Here is a 16,586-nt window from a genome sequence, read left to right as displayed (position 1 = left end):
GAGGCGCGCCTGGCCAGCATGCCGGCCTGGAGGAGGGACATCCTGCGCAAGAAGCTGGAGGAAGAGAGGTGAGCCAGGGTCGGGGGATGCCGCACCAGCCGGTCACTCCCGCGGCTCTACTAACCCCACTCTTCCCTTTGCCTTCGCAGGGAGCAGAAACGGTGAGTGCCGTAAGCCCCTACCCTGGGTGGGCGGGCACGGCGGCTCCCGCGGCTCTGGTGACCGCGGCGCCCCGTGCCCTCTGCTGCTAAGCAGGAAAGAGCAGGAGAAGCTGAAGCGGGAGGAGGAGGAGAAGGAGAAGGAGCAGTCGGAAAAGCTAAGGACTCTCGGGTACGATGAGACAAAGCTGGCGCCCTGGCAGCGACAGATCATCCTCAAGAAGGGGGACATAGCCAAGCACTAGCCACGCCACACCGCATCCTGGCTCTTCGCAGCAGGAGGAGACTGACAGGTCCTCCCATGGACCGCGACATGCTTCGGCACCCTCCTCCTGCCGTGGATGGCCACACAGCCCAACCCAGAGAAGCCCCCTCCACTGCCCCAGTCACCCTTAGCCCCCCGTACCCACACATTCCGCTGCCGCCAGCCCACCGCTACCCTGTGCTGCCCGTTGCAAAGCGAGCTGCCGCGACGTGGGACACGCGGCTCCTTGCGCACTGCCCGGCTCGGCCGCTGCGGCCGGGCTCACCGCACGCCCCGCTGGCACCCCTCGCAGTTGCAGCGCGCTCGCCCTCATTATTACCCCTCCAGAGCCGCTCAAGGCCAGCTTCCGGCTCACCTCTGCCCAGACCGCCTGCCTTTCCAGCGATTAAAACAATAAACCCCGCCAGCAGTGCCCCGCGCCTTCCTGGGGCTCCCCACACCATCCCCCACCCACGCCATGCTCGCCGCCAGCGGTGCCTCCTCACCAACATCACCACAACCACCCCCAACACCCACACTGCCTGCATCTCTGCCAGCACCCACATTCCCCGTCACCTGTGGTGGCCACATCAGCACTGGCGGTCCTGAGGCCAGCACTGCCCTGGTGCCCGGCCGACGCAGCCTTGCAAAGAAGGGCCAGGGCTGGCGGATGGAGAACACACCACTTTACTGGGGAGGGGGAAGGAGCGCCCGGCAGCGGGCAGCCTTGAGAACTATCCCATGGGTTCGCGGTGGGCTCGGTGCCTGCTCGTCCCGCAAGTGGCTGGGCAACCAACATGCTGGGGCATGGGGTCCTCCCCGGCCCTGGGAGCAGGAGGACATAAATAGAGGGAACAGGCAGGTGGGAAGGGGACATAAAACTGACATAAAATGTCTACACGGCATAAGTAACAATACTTAGGGGTGTGGCTGGGATGAGGTGCCCAGTGAGATGTGGAGGTGTTGGGACCTCCCTGTGCCAGGGTGCTGACGCTGGGAATCAGGGTCCCAGGGGCAGACTCTGGCGCAGTGCCTCAGCACAGCCAGCCAGCTCCATGCGCTCCAGGGCGGCAAAGACGTGGTCCAGTGTGGCACTGGTCTGCTGGCACCAGCGCTTCAGCATCTCGTACTGCTGGTCACGGATGTGGGCCACCTCCAGCTCTACCAGCTCAATCTCTGCCTCCCGCAGCTCCAGCATCCGCATGAACTCCTTCCAACGCCGTACTGGCACCACATCGATGACAGCATAGAGTTGGCTGCCCTGCAGCAAGGCACCGCGGGGCTCCAGGGGTGCAGAGGGCTCCCCTTCATCACTGGGTGGCTCAGGCAGCAAGGGGTGTTTGGGGCTCTGCTTTGCTGTGCCTGCGGCACGCTCTGTCCCCTGTGGGGAGCATGGCTGGGTCCAGCACAGGTTGTGCCACCTCTGGGCATTGAACTGGCAGCATGGTGTGCCTGCAGCCCCGGCCACTGAGGTGGCTGCCTGTGCTGTGGGGTGGGGACCACCTGCCAGGACATCATGCCAGAACCTCTTCCTCTTGTGGTAGATGGCAAGGGCACCCAGGAAGAGAGGCCCGGTGAGTCCCAGCAGGATGTACTCCAGACCTGAGCCTGAAAGGAGGAGCAGGAGCATTCCCATCATCTGGCCAGCACAGTGACTGCACACCACCGACCCTGGCCCCATTGTCCCCATACCTTGGTTGTTGTTGCTGCCACACACTTGCTGGCACTCTTTGCCACACGTGTCCTGGGTGCTCCTGCAAGGAGATGGGACCCATAGGTAGCATGCTGTGCCATGCCATGGGCCCCACATGTGTCCCTGGAGGGTCAATGCTTACATATGACATGGCCGGCATTCGTCACCTTCTCTGTAGAAGTCAGGCTTGCAGCTGCTGTCGCAAAGTGTGTCCTGTGCCTCCGAGCCTGGGGAGAGGGTGGGAATGAGGCAGGGTGACACAGCCAGAGGTGGCACAGCTGGCAGGTTGTGCTGTGGGGCAGCTGGCAGCACTCACAGGGTCGCTGGATGAGGCGTCCAGTGCAGGACTGGCATTTCTGACAAGAGAATTCGCTGCACTGCTTGTCAAGGCAGACACGGAATCGGCCAGGCTCACAGCCACAGGCGATGTTGCTGGTGGCCGAGCAGTTGCTCAGCACACTCTGGAAAGCTGCAGAAAGCAGGCGGTGAGCAGCATGGCACGGCGCTGCATAGCACAGCACGGTGTGGTGTGGTGCCAGCTCACCTTGTCGGTCACACTCGTAGCAAGCCTGGCACTTCCTGAGGGTGTTGGGCTGGGTGCGGAAGGTGCCGGCAGGACAGGGGCGGCACTCTCTGTGCTTCAGGCTTGTGCAGGGCTCGGACATGAATGTCCCTGCAGGGACAGTGGGGTGACAGGGAGCACGGCCACCTGGAGCAATGCACCTGCTGTGCCATGGTGTGCTGTGCCATGCCACACGGACTGGGCAGCGCTCACCTGCGGGACACTGAGAGCAGCACTGGCGAGTAGCCTCGATCCAGTTCATGCCATCAGGGCACGGACGTCTGTCAGTATGTCTCCGCAGGCGGAGGATTGGCTGCACCAGGACCTGCTGCCTTCGCAGCACGGCGCGGTCCCGCCACCCTGGGGGCTGCAATTCGCTGGCTGCCAGGCACAGCGCTGCCAAGGTCACCTGCAAGCAGGGAGAGAGCAGGGCTGCAGGCAGACGGGTTGCTCCAGGAGCCTTGCACCCGTGGGGACAGCCCTCACACCAGCTTATGCTGGGCTACCAGAGCCAGAGCCGTACCTGGAAATGTGTGGACAGTGGTGCTGAACGGCTGAAGCCGCGGCCCTCCGCCCCAAAGCCGCGTGGGTGTGCTGCCCCAGGGCTGGGAATGCCCCGCGGCAGCCCCTGTGCTCTGCTTTCCCCGCAGTACACGAGCAAGCAACTTCCTGCTGGCACTGTGGGGGCTACTGTGCCACAGCCTGTGCCCAGGGGGCTCTCAGGTGCCCCCATGTGCTCTGCAAATGGTGCTTCCAAGCTGGCACCGAGATGCTCGACGGCCTGTGCCAACAGGACCCCTGCCATGTCCCCAGGGATGGGGACCAGTGAGTCAGGCACACGGACTGCTGGTGGTGCCAGAGATCGCCAGCTCAGGGAGGTGTCGGTAGCCGGGCGCGTAAGGGTTAACGCTGCCAGCTTTGACTTTCCTGGGGTTTATCTCCCTCACAGAGGAGGTGATTTCCTCCCCTAAAGGAAGCCGTGCCTGGCTCACGCTCTCCCCGATGCTATCGCGCCCCGTTACGCGCGTCCCAAAGTAGGTCACTGCTCCCCCGCGGGGTGCCAGGTGGTGTCCGCAGGGCAGCCCTGCTCCCCTGGAAGCCCCGGTGGGTGCAGCGAGCAGTGCCCACGCTGACACCCCTTCCACGGGCCGGGCCGGGGGCTGAGAGGACCGTGGCACTGACAGTGTGGGCAGGGAGCCAGGGGATTCCTCGCTGGGGGCTGGATTTCCCAGCCGTGATGGCCCCGATTACGGCAGTTGAATCATTTTCTACTAAACCCGCCGCCACCGGCAGACTGGAAACCGCGCTGGGCCGCCCCGCTCGCAGAGCGCTGCCGGCAGATCCGGGCGGCTGCCTCAGTCCCGGCTGCCAGCGGCACATCTGAGTCACCGCTGAGGCACGACCGTCCCGCAGCGGGGCCCTGCCCGCGCACCCCGCCTGCAGACGGGCAGCTGCCCCTGCCCAGGGCCGGGAGCAGGTGCCCGGTGGACAGGGGAGCCGTGGGCACGGGGCAGGCCCAGGGCTGGCTGCGCGATGGGGAGAGCCACCGCCGCTTGTGCCGTGCCAGCCCCTCTCCGCCCCGTAACGCAGCCGCCGCGGTGCTCCTGTGCCAGGGCCGCCACCCGTGCGCCTACCTAGCCCCGAAGGCAGCCGCCCGCAGACTGATAGCCACTCCCCGTGGCACTGCCCTGCCTGTAGCCCCATGACTGACCCCACGCTTCCCACGGCCGCATCCGGTCTGTGGCCGAGATCCTTACGGCCGGTGGCCCCCGTGGTCACGCCGCACCGTGAATGTTTTAGTGCAGCAGAGCCCGGCCCCAGCTGTTGGCCAGAGGGGTAAGCGGTTTTGGCATGCTTGGCAATGGAGTTAATCCACCTTCCACCCTCCCTCCTCCAGACCCGTTATGGCCACAGCTGTGGGACACCCCACAATTGGTGCCAGGGCTCCATGGGACGCCCAGGCCACCACACTCACCCAAGCCACCCCAGGGCAGCAACACTTCATCCTTGTGGCCGATGCGGCTGGGTCATGCCGGGGCGGCGAGGGGAGCGGGGCAGCAGGTGCAGTGGGGTGTCGGGGCAGCTCAGTGCCCGGGCAGGGTGCCCCGGCACCCCACGGCTGCCGTCAGCAGCACGCGACGCGTGGTGAGTGAGCGCCAGCCCTCCCCAGACAGGCTTTTACACCCAACCACAGCAGGAGGAAATGCTTTTTTGGAAATGAGTCCAGGGGGTATGAAACCACATGACGGGAGTGCTGGGCGCGGGAGGAACCTGCAGTGCCTCGCAGCAGACCCGGCCACCGCCCTCCCTTGCCCATTGGCTCAGACCACGGTAGTGGGGGTGGTGGGGGGACGCGGGGTATGTGGGGAGCAGTGCAGACCCCCCATCCCGGGGCTCCATCCCCACCCCGAGCTCCAGAACGGGAAGCTGGAACTGGCCCCAGCCCCCTCTTTGTCTGTCCTGTGGGGCTCCCTCAGCCACGCTGCACCCACCCAGGTGATGCCCAGCCTTGGGTGCTGCTGAAGCCAAAGGAAAGGCGAGGCGGACATGAGCGTGCACCAGCTGGTTTTATTGCTCAGCTGGGACGTGGAGTGCAGCTTAGCATGGGGGGGCAGCCGGGGCTGCGGCCACCACGCATGTCCCACCGTGTGTCCCACACTCCAGTCCCAGGTGCTGCCATCCACTGCCACCCCACAGGGCAAATATGCCTCAGCCCTGCACCATCCTCTCCTGCCACCAGCCCCAGCCACCTCCCTGCACTGTCCACAGCACCGTGCCACCGGCACCACTTCTCTCTCAGCACCTTCCCCACTCACCACTGCCGACATTGTCATCCCTTCCTCGCCTGCAAGAGCTGGCCCACAGTCTCCCACAGCCCCCCACAGCCCCAGGGCCCCCTGCCCGACAACTCTCATGTCTGTGGACAAGGGGTTCAGCACAAGCCATGTGCCATGTCCAGCCCCGCACCGCCATGCCCAGGACACGTCCTCGTCAAGGGGACTGGTTTGCATCCCCATCTATGTCCCCACCAGCGTGGCATCCCAGTGCCTGCTCTGCCGGCCCCGGCATTATGCTACGGTTAGAAGCAGGAGAAGCTCCTTGGTACATCCATGCATCTGTCCTTTTCCATGCCAGCAGCTCTCAGACCTCCCTGCAAGAGACAGAGTGGGTAGAAATGCCTTCAGCACTGGGACTCGGTCCCTGGGAAGCCCCTGGAAGGGCTGGGGCATCCCCGAGGAGCAGGCAGCGTGTGCTTACGAGGCCGTCAGCGTGGAGTTGAGCAGCAGTGTGGTCCGGATCCGGTACAGCTGCGCCAGAGTCAGCTTGCGGTGCTGTGCTGACTGGGGGTCCGAGAGGGTCCGGCGGGCAGGAGGCTGGGGGTTGCGCCTGAGGTCTCCTTGGAGGGATGCTGGGCTCTCCACTGGCTCCTCTGGCTCTGAGAGCTCTGATGTGGAGCTGCCACTGCTGCCAGGGGCAGCCTGAGGCGTGGGGTCTTGGCTAGTTCGGGGGGAACCAGCACAGAGGTCAGAGAGGCTGCGGCTTTGGCTTAGGGGGCCTGAGGAAGTGGGGGATAGGAGCTGGGGCAAGCTGGCCTCCGACTTGGACTTAAGCACCCTGGCCGGGCAAGGCAGGCGCTGCACGGGCGTCCGGCGGCGCAGCCGGGGCGAGGCAGGCCGTGGAGCCGGAGGGGCCAGGGAGGGCTCCTGGCCCTCCTCGGCCATCCCCTCTGGCTGCTGGCCAAAGTCCCGCAGGGAGGCAGGTGAGAGCGTGCCATAGGCGCTGTCGATGGAGGATGAGCGGCAGCCGCTGCCTGGGGAGGCCACGCCGTGGGGCAGGGGAACAGGCAGGGCACCTGCAGGCAGCTCCTGGGTGGGGGTCTCAGCAGAGGTGGGGGTCTCGACAGAGGTGCCAGTGCCGATGGAGGTGCTGGTGCTAACAGAGGAGCCATCTGAGGTTGAGCTGAAGGGTCCTGCATCCCAGTCTGGGGAGGAGAGCTCGTCGCCACCGTCTGCTGCCACCATGGCAAGCGTCTCAGTGGAGCCGTCGGATGGGCTGTGGAGACAAGAAGGTGAGGAGGAGCCTTCGCCAGGCTGGGGGTGTGGAGGTCCCTCCCTCCTGCTCCCTACCACTGCTGTGAGTCCGGACTGGCGCTGCTGTGGTGTAGGATGGTAGGTGAACTGGCAGCTGAAGTGCCACTCTCACCGTCGTCCTCCTCGTCCTCCTCATCCTCCTCCTCCTGCTCCTCCATGCGCCGGCGCTGCCGCAGACGCTGCAGCAGGTTCTGGGAAGGGGAAGTCATCAGTGAGGAATGGGGTGTGCACAGGGAACCCATGGGTCCCCCACCCACCCACGTGCCCTCACCTGGGCATTGCGCACTGCCTCGACCCAGCTGCGGCACAACTGCCCACTGGTCTGGAAGGTGTAGGCGGCCACAGCACTCCCCAGTTCGTTCAGGTAGATGAGGAGGAAGGAGCCTGTGGGCAGGGGCTGTCAGCAGTGCCCAGGGACCTCCCTGTAGTCCCCCTTAGGCCCAGTGCTCTCACCTGGGTCTCTGAGCTCCCGGCAAACGACTCTGTCCACCAGCAAGGGCTGCCGGATCACCTTGGTGCGCTCAGCCTTCTTGAAGGGTTTGGTGATGAGGAAGAGGTCGGTGAAGAGGAAACAGTAGACGTCCATCTGGGGATGAGAGTGGAGCCATGGGTACCAGTCAGTGCAGTGTTGAGGGTGGGTGGGCGGGCAGGGGCCGGAGCCGAGACCTCCCTGTCCCCTGCAGTCCTCACCTTGCTGTCTTTACCTTCCCGCATCCTCAGGCTGCCCTCGAGGAGGAGCTGCCGGGTGTCCTCCGGGGAGGTGCCGGGGATGGGGGCTGTCAGGTCCAGCCGCAGGAACTCCTTAAGCAGCTGCCAGAAGCCCCCGGTGTCAGCATGGGGTGCATGGGGTAATATGATATGGGTAGCATGGCATGACATAGCATGGGGTGGCTTGGCATGAAGTGACATAGGGTGGCAGAGGAGGGTGGCAGAGCAGTGTGGCAGAGGGTAGCATTGAGTGGCATGGCATGGTACGGCATGGCATGAGATGACAGCTCCACCATGTTCAGCCTACCTTATCCACCTCATCTGTGCTGCCCTCCACCACCTCGTAGGCATCAATCCGGCTGAGGATGGCATCCAGGCGCTGCCGCTCCTGCCGCTGGCGCATCCGCGAGTTGACATCGTTGATGAAGCGCTCCACAGAGCTGATCTGTGCCAGGAGTGGCGGTGGGTTTGAGGGGCCGGGGGCCACCGACCCTGCTGCCCCCCAGCCCTGATCACTTACCATAGTGGTGATGGCATCACGGGCGCGTGGGTCATCCGTCTTCTTCAGGATAGACTTGAGGAGCAGCGGGTACTTGGTGAGGCGCTGGTGAGGTTTCACCAGCATGTCGCTCAGCTTCAGGCGGCTGCACTGCTCCTGCTTCTCGGCCCACTGCGGCACCCAGGCATTAGCACTGGCCCCAGCCCCAGCCCCAGCCCCAGCCCCAGCCTCCCCTTACCGTCACGTAGGTGCGGAAGAGCTCGCTGTCCCGCAGCAGGGTCCGCATGTACTCCATGCAGCCCTCCTCCTCCATGCAATACCGCACATAGGGCTTGAAGAGGGACCCGAACTGGGGGACACAAGGCGGTCACCATGCAGCACGCGGCATGGCATGGCTACCCACTGTGGCATGGCATCCTCACTCACCATCTTGAAGCCGTCAAGGAAGTCAATGGGGTCAAGCAGTGCCCCAGTCCGTCGTGCCTTGGCCAGCACTGAGGCCATGACACTGCGCCACAGCTTGCAGTGCAGCCGGATGATCTCCCCAATGTTGCTGAAGAGCCGCTCGGCATCCACCTGTGGGGGTGAGGTGGGCAGCACTGGGGAATGGCACCTCCACCCTGCAGCATGGCGAGGTGAGGACCCATCCCTGAACACCCTGTCCCCTGCAGCCCCCGCCACTCACCTCACAGAGCAGCCCTGACTCCTGCAGGTTCACCAGGCAGGAGAGGAACAGCTGTGGGGAGGGAATGGAGAGGCAGTGAGCTGCAGCCACAGTCCCCAGCCCCAGCACAGTGCAGTAGCTGCCAACACTCACATCAGTAATGACTTTGAGGTTCCGGATGTAGGTGGCCTCTGTGTGCAGCAGCTCCCAGATGGCTTCCTGCTGGTGGCACTGCCGGCGCGACAGGACCTGCCAGGCTGAGGGTCAGCGCTGTGCCAGGGCCTGGGCAGAGCCCCTGAGGCTCCCCAGGAACTGTCCCTACCTCTGTGCCCTGGATGATCTGCTGCCAGCTGTCCTCCAGTGTCAGCCCAGCCTCGTCCCCGTCCTCCTCCCAGGAGTCGCGGTCAAAGCGGAGCTGGGGCGGCAGCTTGGGCAGCCCGAAGGTGCTGTAGGCGTGCAGCCTGTTCACCAGCTGCTCCAGCTTCTCCGTCTCCTGGCCAAAAGTGGGGAACAGAGCTGGGTGGGGCCCGGTGGGCATGTGCCACGGACTACCTCACCCTGCCTGCGGAACTAGGGTCTTGAGCCCCACGGGGACCCATCCCAGCTCCCCAGCATAGCCACAGGCAGTTCCCACAGCCCCCCCCGCCCATGCCTGCATCCCACATACCCGCCCGAAGGAGCCCGTGCTAGTCCCGGAGCCAAAGAAGCCGCTGAAGCGGCTGGCAGCGCGGTTCTTCCAGGTGTCAGTGCCATTGGTGGGCAGAGAGCTGCTGCTGTGCAGGGCTGGCTCGGGGCTGGGGATGTTGCTGTCCCCCAGGAACTCTGTTATGTTCTTCCTTCGCCGTCCCGGAGCCTGCAGTGGGAACAGCCAGTGTCCCCAGGGTCAGTGCCCAGCTCTGCGGCCAGGATGGGCACAGCAGCCTGGCTGACTTCGAGCACGGTGGAACAGACAGACAGACATCCAGATGGCAGCCCCGGGCAGTGGGGTCCCCCGGCCATGCTCCCCTGCCCGCACTGACCTGCCTACCTGCATCCCGGGGGTGCAGGGCCCCGGGGGTGCAGGACCCCGGGTGCTGCCTGGCCAAGCCCGGCCGGCCATGGACAAGGGGCCTCAGCAGCGCGGGGGCTCAGGGCATCCCGAGGGTCGCAGCACACCCGGCCGAGCCGTCTGTCCAGCTACACTCTCAGCTCGGACCACAGAGCCGGGGCCGGGCAGGCTGTGGCCGGGCTCCTCCGAAACAAAAGGAGGTGGGGTCAGCGCAGAAAACCTAATTTCCCTCCTCGGCAGATAAGCTACCAGAGCTGAACAATTCACCGGCGGAGATCAAAGCCCCCCGGCTGGTCGCGAGAGCTGGGTCACGGCCAAGCGGCTCCCGCCGCCCCGGGCACCGCTGTACCGGCTGCTCCCTGTGTGTCCCTGGGCCGTGCCGGGATGCGGCCGCTGCCATCTCCTCACCGGGGCACAAAACGCAGCAGGGTCGGGGCTCCCTGCCTGCCACCAAGCCCTGGGAGGCGGCATGCTGTTGCCACTGCCGCCAGCACGGCCCCACACCCCGCCACGTCCGCAGACCCAGGCGGGAAGAGCTGCTAGGGCACCATTCCCATTACTCACTGTGCTGCCACTTCTCCAGATGTCCCGGCTGTGACCAGCCCTATCGCCTCGGTGCCACTTGGGACCCACCTGCCCCCAGGAAGGTGGTCGGGACCGAGACCCCCACAGAGGTGACTGGTGGCCCGCTTGTCCCCTGGCCTTGCTAGAGCCTTGCCGGTCCTGCAGCCAGGCGTCATAGTGCTGGACACGGGCGGCCACTAGCCCTGGCCAGGCAGCCAGGTTGCCGCCCTCAGGGCCTGCTGGCACAGGACCAAGCACCGTGTTCCCCTGGCGAGACCCTGCAGAGCTTCTCCCTTCAGGCCTGGCACCCTGCTCCCATGGGAGCGACGCCCAAGCCGGTCCCACGCCTTATCTGGGGCCAGGGTCCATGGGGCAGGACAGAGCTGCTGTGCTCAGCAGCTGCCAGCAGCTGAGAGGAGGGCCAGTGGCCAGGGTGAGTGCCAGGGCTGGGGTGGCACCGAGCTGCAGCCAACACTGGGGCCCCCAGGGCTCCTGTTTGCCTTTGCTTTCGTGCCAGCCCGTACCTGGCACAGCCAAAGGGCTGGTGCTGCTGCTTGAGCTGCTAGACTACCATGGTGTAGCCAGCCCAGCACAGCACAGCACAGCCAGCATGGCACAGCCAGGAGAAAAAGTGGGTTTTGGGGGCTCCAGGGGAATCTTCAGCCCACACCATACATGACCCATCTTCATCAGAAAGAATGGCTATGGGGGGATCACACATGCTGTCATCCCATCCCCAATCCCTCCCTCCCCAGAGCTAGCACTGCCACTCACCAGGCTCTCAGTGCCCTCCCGGCGTCCTGGCAGCGGCTCCAGCACTGGCCCAAGGAATGCAGCACTGCTGGCAGGGTGCAGGATGGGCAGGCTGGCTGACCTGGCATCTCGCACTGCCTGCTCCACCTTCAGCTCATCCCCGGGCTTGGCTGTGGGAGCATCACCTTGTCAGTGTCCCCTGGGAACTCTGGAGCAGCCAAACCTCCCTCGGGGCCCCCGCAGCACCTTTCACCCGCAGGTAGTGTCCCCCGAAGCGATAGGCCTCGAACTGCAGGGACAGCGGCGTGTGGGACTGGTCCAGGTAGATGTCCACTTTGCCCAGCTCGATCGCCTTCCTCTCGAAGACTGGCAGCAGCACTTCCCTGCAGGACATGAGCCCCACATTTGTCTCTGCATCTGTCCCCACATTGTCCCTTGTCCTGTTCCCAGTAGACTCACCCCAGCGACTTCTTCTTCACAGCTGGCACGATCTCTGCCTCCATGTCGATGCTGAGGTCAAACTTCAAGGTGAAGCACTCCTTGCTGGGGTCCTGGGGGCATGTGGCAGCTGCTTGCCCAGGGGTCCCTCCCTCCCTCCCACCAGGGCCATCCTGCTGCCCTGCCGAGTGCCCCAGGGAGAGGAGCCGGTGCCTTACGTCCGTGTGCCTGCGCCAAGCCTTCTTCTTGGGCAGCTTCAGCGCTGAGCTCTTGCGCTCCCTGCGGGCACAGGGAGGGCAGGGTGACAGGGGTGCCGCGGGCTGGGGCTGCACACGGGCTGTGCAGGGCTAGGGGCTCACCCTCTGCTCTCTGCCGGACCCTCCTCCTCCTCCTCCACATCAGAGGCAGGGCTGGTGCGCGGGGGGCACGAACGTGTGGACATGTTGCGGGCCAGGATGGAGCCTGCAAACGGGCATCGAGCTGGGCTGTGACAGCTCCCCCAGCCCCGTGCTGGCTCCCGCTGCATCCCACTGCCATCCCTGAGTTGCACCAGCCCCAAGTGCATTCCATCACTCCCATCCCTGCGCCGCACCGCAGCCGCAGAGCCGCGGGGGCGGCGGTGCCGCAGCTCCGTCCGGCTCACCTTGCGGGGACAGGTCGAAGCGGATGTGGCCATCGAAGTGCATGGCGCCATGGAGGCGGCCGTCGCAGAGCTCACACAGGCTGAGGGGGCCGCTGAGGCTCAGCTGCCGGCACTCTGCGTGGTGGCATTCCTGCGGGGACATGAGTCCATCAGGCAGGGCCTGCCCGGGGCTGCCAGCTATGGCATGTTTACAGGAGGGATGGCCAGCACCGCGAGCAGCAGGGTCCCCTCTCCCATCCCCAACTGCAGCTGGCACATTGTTCACAGGGAATGCTGAAGCCAGAGTGAGAAAGCAGCATGACCAGGACATAGCCATGAGGCAGTGGGTGCTGTAAGGGCATGGTGATGACACGGGACCTTCTGTCCCACAGAGCCCCTCCCTGCTCCACCACAATGAGCAGAGACGCTGGGACACCTGCACATGCCGGGGCTTGAACAAGGAGCTGCGGGACAGTCACCTGCACCGCGGCACCAGCACCTCACCAGCGGCCCAGGAGGCCGCCCTGGCACCCCACAGCTCCTTTGTGCTGACGAGAGCCGTGTCCCCGCGGCAGGACGGAGGAAGCGAGCGTCTGCAGACAAACAATGCTCGAAGCCGGCGGGTTTCCTCCGATTGTGTGCGGCCACGGCCGCGGCCCCAGCCCCTCCAGGCATTCACTGCGGGTTATTTTTAAACCCCCGGCCAGGCCCCCAGCACAGTGCACAGCCTGTGTTCTCTGGCCAGTGCCCGTCTCACTGGGGCTCCTACTGGCCCCGCTCCTGGGGATTGTGATGCTGCAGGCCACTGCCAGCGAGTCCTGCTGCACCGCTGACACATCCCCGTCCCAGTGTGGGACCCCCACCGCCACCCTGCCCGCGGAGGGGTGCGAGGGTGCTGGGAGGAGACAGCCCTGCCCGGGCTTGCCTGTAGTACACTGCGCTGCTGCGGGGAGGAAGCGCCTGTGCAGCTCCAGCCGCCCCCACTTCCTGCCCTCCTTCCTCCCGGCGCTGCTGAGGTCAGCGCTGACGCGCTCCCACCACCCGCGCTCTCTCCGAGGGGCCGCTGGTCCCTCTGCAGCACCCCCTGCCATCCACGAGTGTCCTACCGCAGGTCTCGAGACAGCCTGAGCCTCAGGACACCCTGTACCCTCAGCCCTCCTCCGCTCCCACCGTGTGTCCCATAGCGTTGTTGCCATCGTGGCCATCGTGACACCTCCATGTGGGAGTATGGCCTCAGGCTCCAGGCAGTGCCCGCAGCTGGCACTCATCCAGTGAGATCCCCTGGGACTCTTGGCAGCTCCCCCAGAGGGATGCGGGGCTCCTCATCCACCCTGTGCCAGCAGCTCATCCCTGGACTCATCCCCACAGGAGAGGCCAGGCGGAATGGCCAAACCCCTCTGCCCATCGAGGGGATCAGCTCCTGATCCGAGCCCCATGGAACTCCCAGCACACGGCAGCTCCGCCGCCCCTCAGCAGGTGCCTCACAAAGCAAGGGGGATCACGATCCTGCACCGCGACACGTCAGGATGAGCGCCCAGCCTGACCAGCTCCCCCCGCCCACCCCCCCACTACCTGCCAGGCACCATCAGGGGTCTGGTGACAGCGGCGGGGTGGCCTCAGTCGCTCCCGGCAGTCCCAGCTGCACTCCTGGGCAGCTGCAGCCCAGTGCCACGTGTGCCCCAGCAGCACCGGCCCTGCCAGCCCGGCGTGCAAACAGAGCACCGCGGCACACCCCCGGTGCCGTCCTGCCTGCTGCGCCGGAGACACCGCCCGCGGCCCCGCACAGCAGCCCCGGGGACTCGCTGGGAGCCAGGGCGTGGGTCCGGCCCGGCTCCGTACGGCCGGCGGGAGAGAAGGGACCCTAAATCTACCCTGGCTTCACGTTAGCGAGCAGGGGAACAGACGGGCTGTAGTGGATTAGCCCAAATCACGGCAGCTCGGGAAAACGCGTAAACCGCCGCTGTGCCGTTAAATGCCAGCAGGACCCTGACACCAGCAGGGAATGCAGAGCCGGCACGGCAGGCCAGGGGCAGGGGCCCTTCAGGGAGCGGCAGGTTGGGCAGAGCTGTCCGCTGTCTCTTCTCACCCCGAAGACCCCGGGCAGCAGCTGCCCGGCGCTGCCCCCACCCCGCAGGACCCACCTTGGCCGCCCTCCTCTCTCCAGCGCAGTCGGGATTCTGGCAGTGCAGCACTGTCTCCTCTTCTGGGCACGGCTCGGCTGTGGAGAGAGCAGGGTCAGTGCCTGGGTGCCGTGCTGAGGCCCCCACACCAGGAATCCCGGGTTTCAGAGTTCGGCGAAGCACTCGGGCTCGGCCGGCTCCTGCCCGCCGCACAGCTCGTCCCGGGGAATGAAGCCCCGTGCCCAAGAGCCAGTGAAGCGTTCCCGCTGGGGGAACGCACAGTGACAGAATCCGGCACCTCCTGCTCAGCACCCCAGGGTACAGGATGAGGACACGGACCTGCCCCAGCTCCCCTTGGGCTGGCACGGCGTGGGGCTGCAGCAGCAACACTAAATCTGCCGCTGTCAGCCCCCAACGGGGCTTAGGAGCCACTTTAAGCTTTGACAGTTAAATCGGCCTTAGGGACAAATCCTATTTTGAAGGCTTTTGTTATGTGTCGAACCTAATCGTTTAAAAATAACAGACTCCGGGCTGCTCGCGGGGCAAACGAGCAGTACAGACACCCTCTGGCTGGGCAGCCCCGCTGCAGGCAGGGATGCACCGTTGGGAAGCTGCCTGCTGGGCAGGGAGCCACTGCCGGGGATGTGGAGAGGCCAGATGGCATGGCTGTACCACAACGGCACGGCTCTACCAGGTGGCACGGCTATTACACCAGCCCAGCGGCGCAGGGACTTCCCCGCCGCACCGCTTCCATCTCCCGCATCCTTCCTGCCAACAAAAACAGCATCCACGCCGACCCGAGCAGACCGCGGCCAAGGCCAGGGTTACAAACAGTCTGCGGGATAAAACAGTCTGCCTTTTGAGGCAGCACTGAAAAAACTGCTGCTTTTGCCTGGAGAGGGGGAAGCAACTCGAATGGTGCTGGTTGCTCCAGCTCCCGTCTGGGAGGCGATCCCGGGGCCGCTGTGGCACCATGGACGCTGCTAGATGACGGTGCAGGAGCAGCCGGGCAGGGCTCAGCTAGTCGCCCTCCGGGAGTAGGGCTAGGAGCCGGGCTGGGAGCCGGGCTGGGAGCCGGGGCCGGGCGCTGCCCCCGCGGCAGGAGCACAATGGGGCCTCTGTCCCCACGGCCGCCCCGCAGCGCCCGCCGAGCTGGGCCGGCCCCCACCCCCCGCCGCTGCCGTTTCACTTGACCTATCGGGAATAATAACGGAAACAAATAAGAAATTCTTTCATGCACCCAAGGGAAAGTTTCCCAAACTCACCAAAAACTAGAGGCTGGCCGGAGCGGCCGGCGGTGCCAGGGATCAGCCGCACGCCGCAGCCGCCGGCACGGCCAGAGCCGCGTGGCCGCTCCCAAAAGCCGACCCTGCCAGCGGGTCACACATGCACCAGGGCCTGGGACACGCGGGCTGGGTGCTCCTCGCAGGGAGCCCCGCTTTGGGGCAGAGGCAGGAGCGTGTCCGGGTCCCCACCAGACACTTCGGGGGCTGCAGGAGAGATCCTGTCCCCATCAGCTCCTCTCCCCGCCCGGTCACCTCCTCCTTCTCCTGCTGCCGGCTATGCTATCACACCCGGCGCTCCCGGCGACGGCAAGCGAGTTTTGAAACCGGATCGTCCTTGCGGCAGAGCGCACGGCAGCGGCAGCCGGCTGCTTCAAACGCCTGCCCGGGCCGGGGGGAGCGGCGCCGGTGGCACGGGGCGGTTTGCTGAGCGCTCCCCAGCTGCACCTGCAGCATTCCCACGGCATCCCGGCGGCACCCAGCAGCTTCTCCCAAGCCCTCAACCCTCGTTGCCAGGGCTGGAGGTTTTGGGCAGCCGCGCTCAGCCACAGCCTGCCGGTTGCCCAAAGCCTCCCAGCCACCTACCCCCGAGCTCCTCGCTGACGTCCAGGCTGGAGCTCCAGGAGAAGCGCTCCACGGCCCCGTACTCCAGCCCCGCCAGGCCGGGCGGCAAAGCCTCCAGCTCGTAGGCACCCCGCTTCCTCCAGTACAGAAACATCCTGGGGTTGGGGCCGGGGGGCCCCCCGCAGCCGTGCCCGCCCCGACGGGGCCACCGGTGGGACTAACCGAGGGAGCCCAGCTCTGGCTTTAAGAGTGGGTCCCGGTCTCTGGACAAGCGGTGCATTGACGCCGCCGGCGGGAGCCGCGGGGCGGCCGAGGGTGCTGCTGGAGGCTGCCCAGCGCCCGCGCGGGGGGCGCACAAAGGGCCTTTCTTCAGCCTCCTACAGACATTGCACAAATTTCACTTTCCACCGTCTATGGAAGACATTCGGCCACGGAGACAAGACGTGCTTGTGATGGAAAGAATCAGCATTAAGAAGGGGGCTGTTTGGCGGCTCTGCCGTCCGTCCGGCTTTTGAGGGGGCAGGAATGCGCCGCCCGGAGCTCCGGTTGTATCCCTGCGCCCGTGGGCACACGGG

General features: G+C 65.6%; 2 protein-coding genes across 6 annotated transcripts; both read right to left on the bottom strand.

The window, feature by feature from the left end:
• Positions 1-1,073: 1,073 nt before the first annotated feature.
• Positions 1,074-4,757, bottom strand: TNFRSF25 (TNF receptor superfamily member 25). Of its 3 annotated transcripts, none has more exons than XM_053997552.1 (7): positions 4,633-4,757; positions 2,871-3,066; positions 2,640-2,768; positions 2,412-2,564; positions 2,238-2,322; positions 2,095-2,156; positions 1,074-2,010 (listed from the first exon to the last, which is right to left on the bottom strand). In XM_053997552.1, the coding sequence occupies exons 1-7, from the start codon at positions 4,660-4,662 to the stop codon at positions 1,403-1,405; spliced, it is 1,263 nt and encodes a 420-aa protein (XP_053853527.1). In that variant the 5' UTR covers positions 4,663-4,757; the 3' UTR covers positions 1,074-1,402. The 3 variants fall into 3 exon arrangements, with proteins under 3 accessions (XP_053853527.1, XP_053853525.1, XP_053853526.1); XM_053997550.1 differs by lacking the exon at positions 4,633-4,757 and adding an exon at positions 3,181-3,412; XM_053997551.1 differs by having other exon boundaries at positions 2,640-3,066.
• Positions 4,758-5,210: 453 nt separating this feature from the next.
• PLEKHG5 (pleckstrin homology and RhoGEF domain containing G5) lies at positions 5,211-16,070 on the bottom strand. 3 transcript variants are annotated; one of them, XM_053997780.1, is made up of 22 exons: positions 16,033-16,070; positions 14,186-14,262; positions 12,066-12,195; positions 11,782-11,884; positions 11,641-11,701; positions 11,444-11,535; positions 11,231-11,367; positions 11,006-11,154; positions 9,287-9,472; positions 8,942-9,112; positions 8,773-8,868; positions 8,641-8,691; positions 8,382-8,531; positions 8,194-8,304; positions 7,977-8,126; positions 7,764-7,901; positions 7,439-7,558; positions 7,202-7,334; positions 7,020-7,132; positions 6,785-6,939; positions 5,916-6,710; positions 5,211-5,808 (listed from the first exon to the last, which is right to left on the bottom strand). In XM_053997780.1, the coding sequence occupies exons 3-22, from the start codon at positions 12,106-12,108 to the stop codon at positions 5,799-5,801; spliced, it is 2,964 nt and encodes a 987-aa protein (XP_053853755.1). In that variant the 5' UTR covers positions 12,109-12,195; positions 14,186-14,262; positions 16,033-16,070; the 3' UTR covers positions 5,211-5,798. The 3 variants fall into 3 exon arrangements, with proteins under 3 accessions (XP_053853755.1, XP_053853756.1, XP_053853757.1); XM_053997781.1 differs by lacking the exon at positions 16,033-16,070 and adding an exon at positions 15,430-15,482; XM_053997782.1 differs by lacking the exons at positions 11,006-11,154; positions 11,231-11,367; positions 11,444-11,535; ... (3 more) ...; positions 14,186-14,262; positions 16,033-16,070 and adding an exon at positions 9,647-9,801.
• Positions 16,071-16,586: the final 516 nt, after the last annotated feature.

This window comes from Vidua macroura, chromosome 23, assembly GCF_024509145.1.
Source record: "Vidua macroura isolate BioBank_ID:100142 chromosome 23, ASM2450914v1, whole genome shotgun sequence".
Classification (NCBI taxonomy): domain Eukaryota; kingdom Metazoa; phylum Chordata; class Aves; order Passeriformes; family Viduidae; genus Vidua; species Vidua macroura.
This window is presented reverse-complemented; position numbering and strand designations above follow the sequence as displayed.

Excerpts from the sequence above, each read along its gene's own strand:
- PLEKHG5 (XM_053997780.1), bottom strand. The coding sequence starts at position 12,108 with ATGCACTTCGATGGCCACATCCGCTTCGACCTGTCCCCGCAAG. Across the intron at positions 11,536-11,640 it reads CTTGGCGCAGGCACACGGAC|GACCCCAGCAAGGAGTGCTT; the intron begins GTAAGGCACCGG and ends ACATGCCCCCAG. Across the intron at positions 6,940-7,019 it reads AGGCAGTGCGCAATGCCCAG|AACCTGCTGCAGCGTCTGCG; the intron begins GTGAGGGCACGT and ends TCCCCTTCCCAG.
- TNFRSF25 (XM_053997550.1), bottom strand. The coding sequence starts at position 3,390 with ATGGGGGCACCTGAGAGCCCCCTGGGCACAGGCTGTGGCACAGTAGCC. Across the intron at positions 3,067-3,180 it reads CACTGTCCACACATTTCCAG|GTGACCTTGGCAGCGCTGTG; the intron begins GTACGGCTCTGG and ends CCCTGCTTGCAG. Across the intron at positions 2,769-2,870 it reads CTGCTCTCAGTGTCCCGCAG|GGACATTCATGTCCGAGCCC; the intron begins GTGAGCGCTGCC and ends CTGTCCCTGCAG.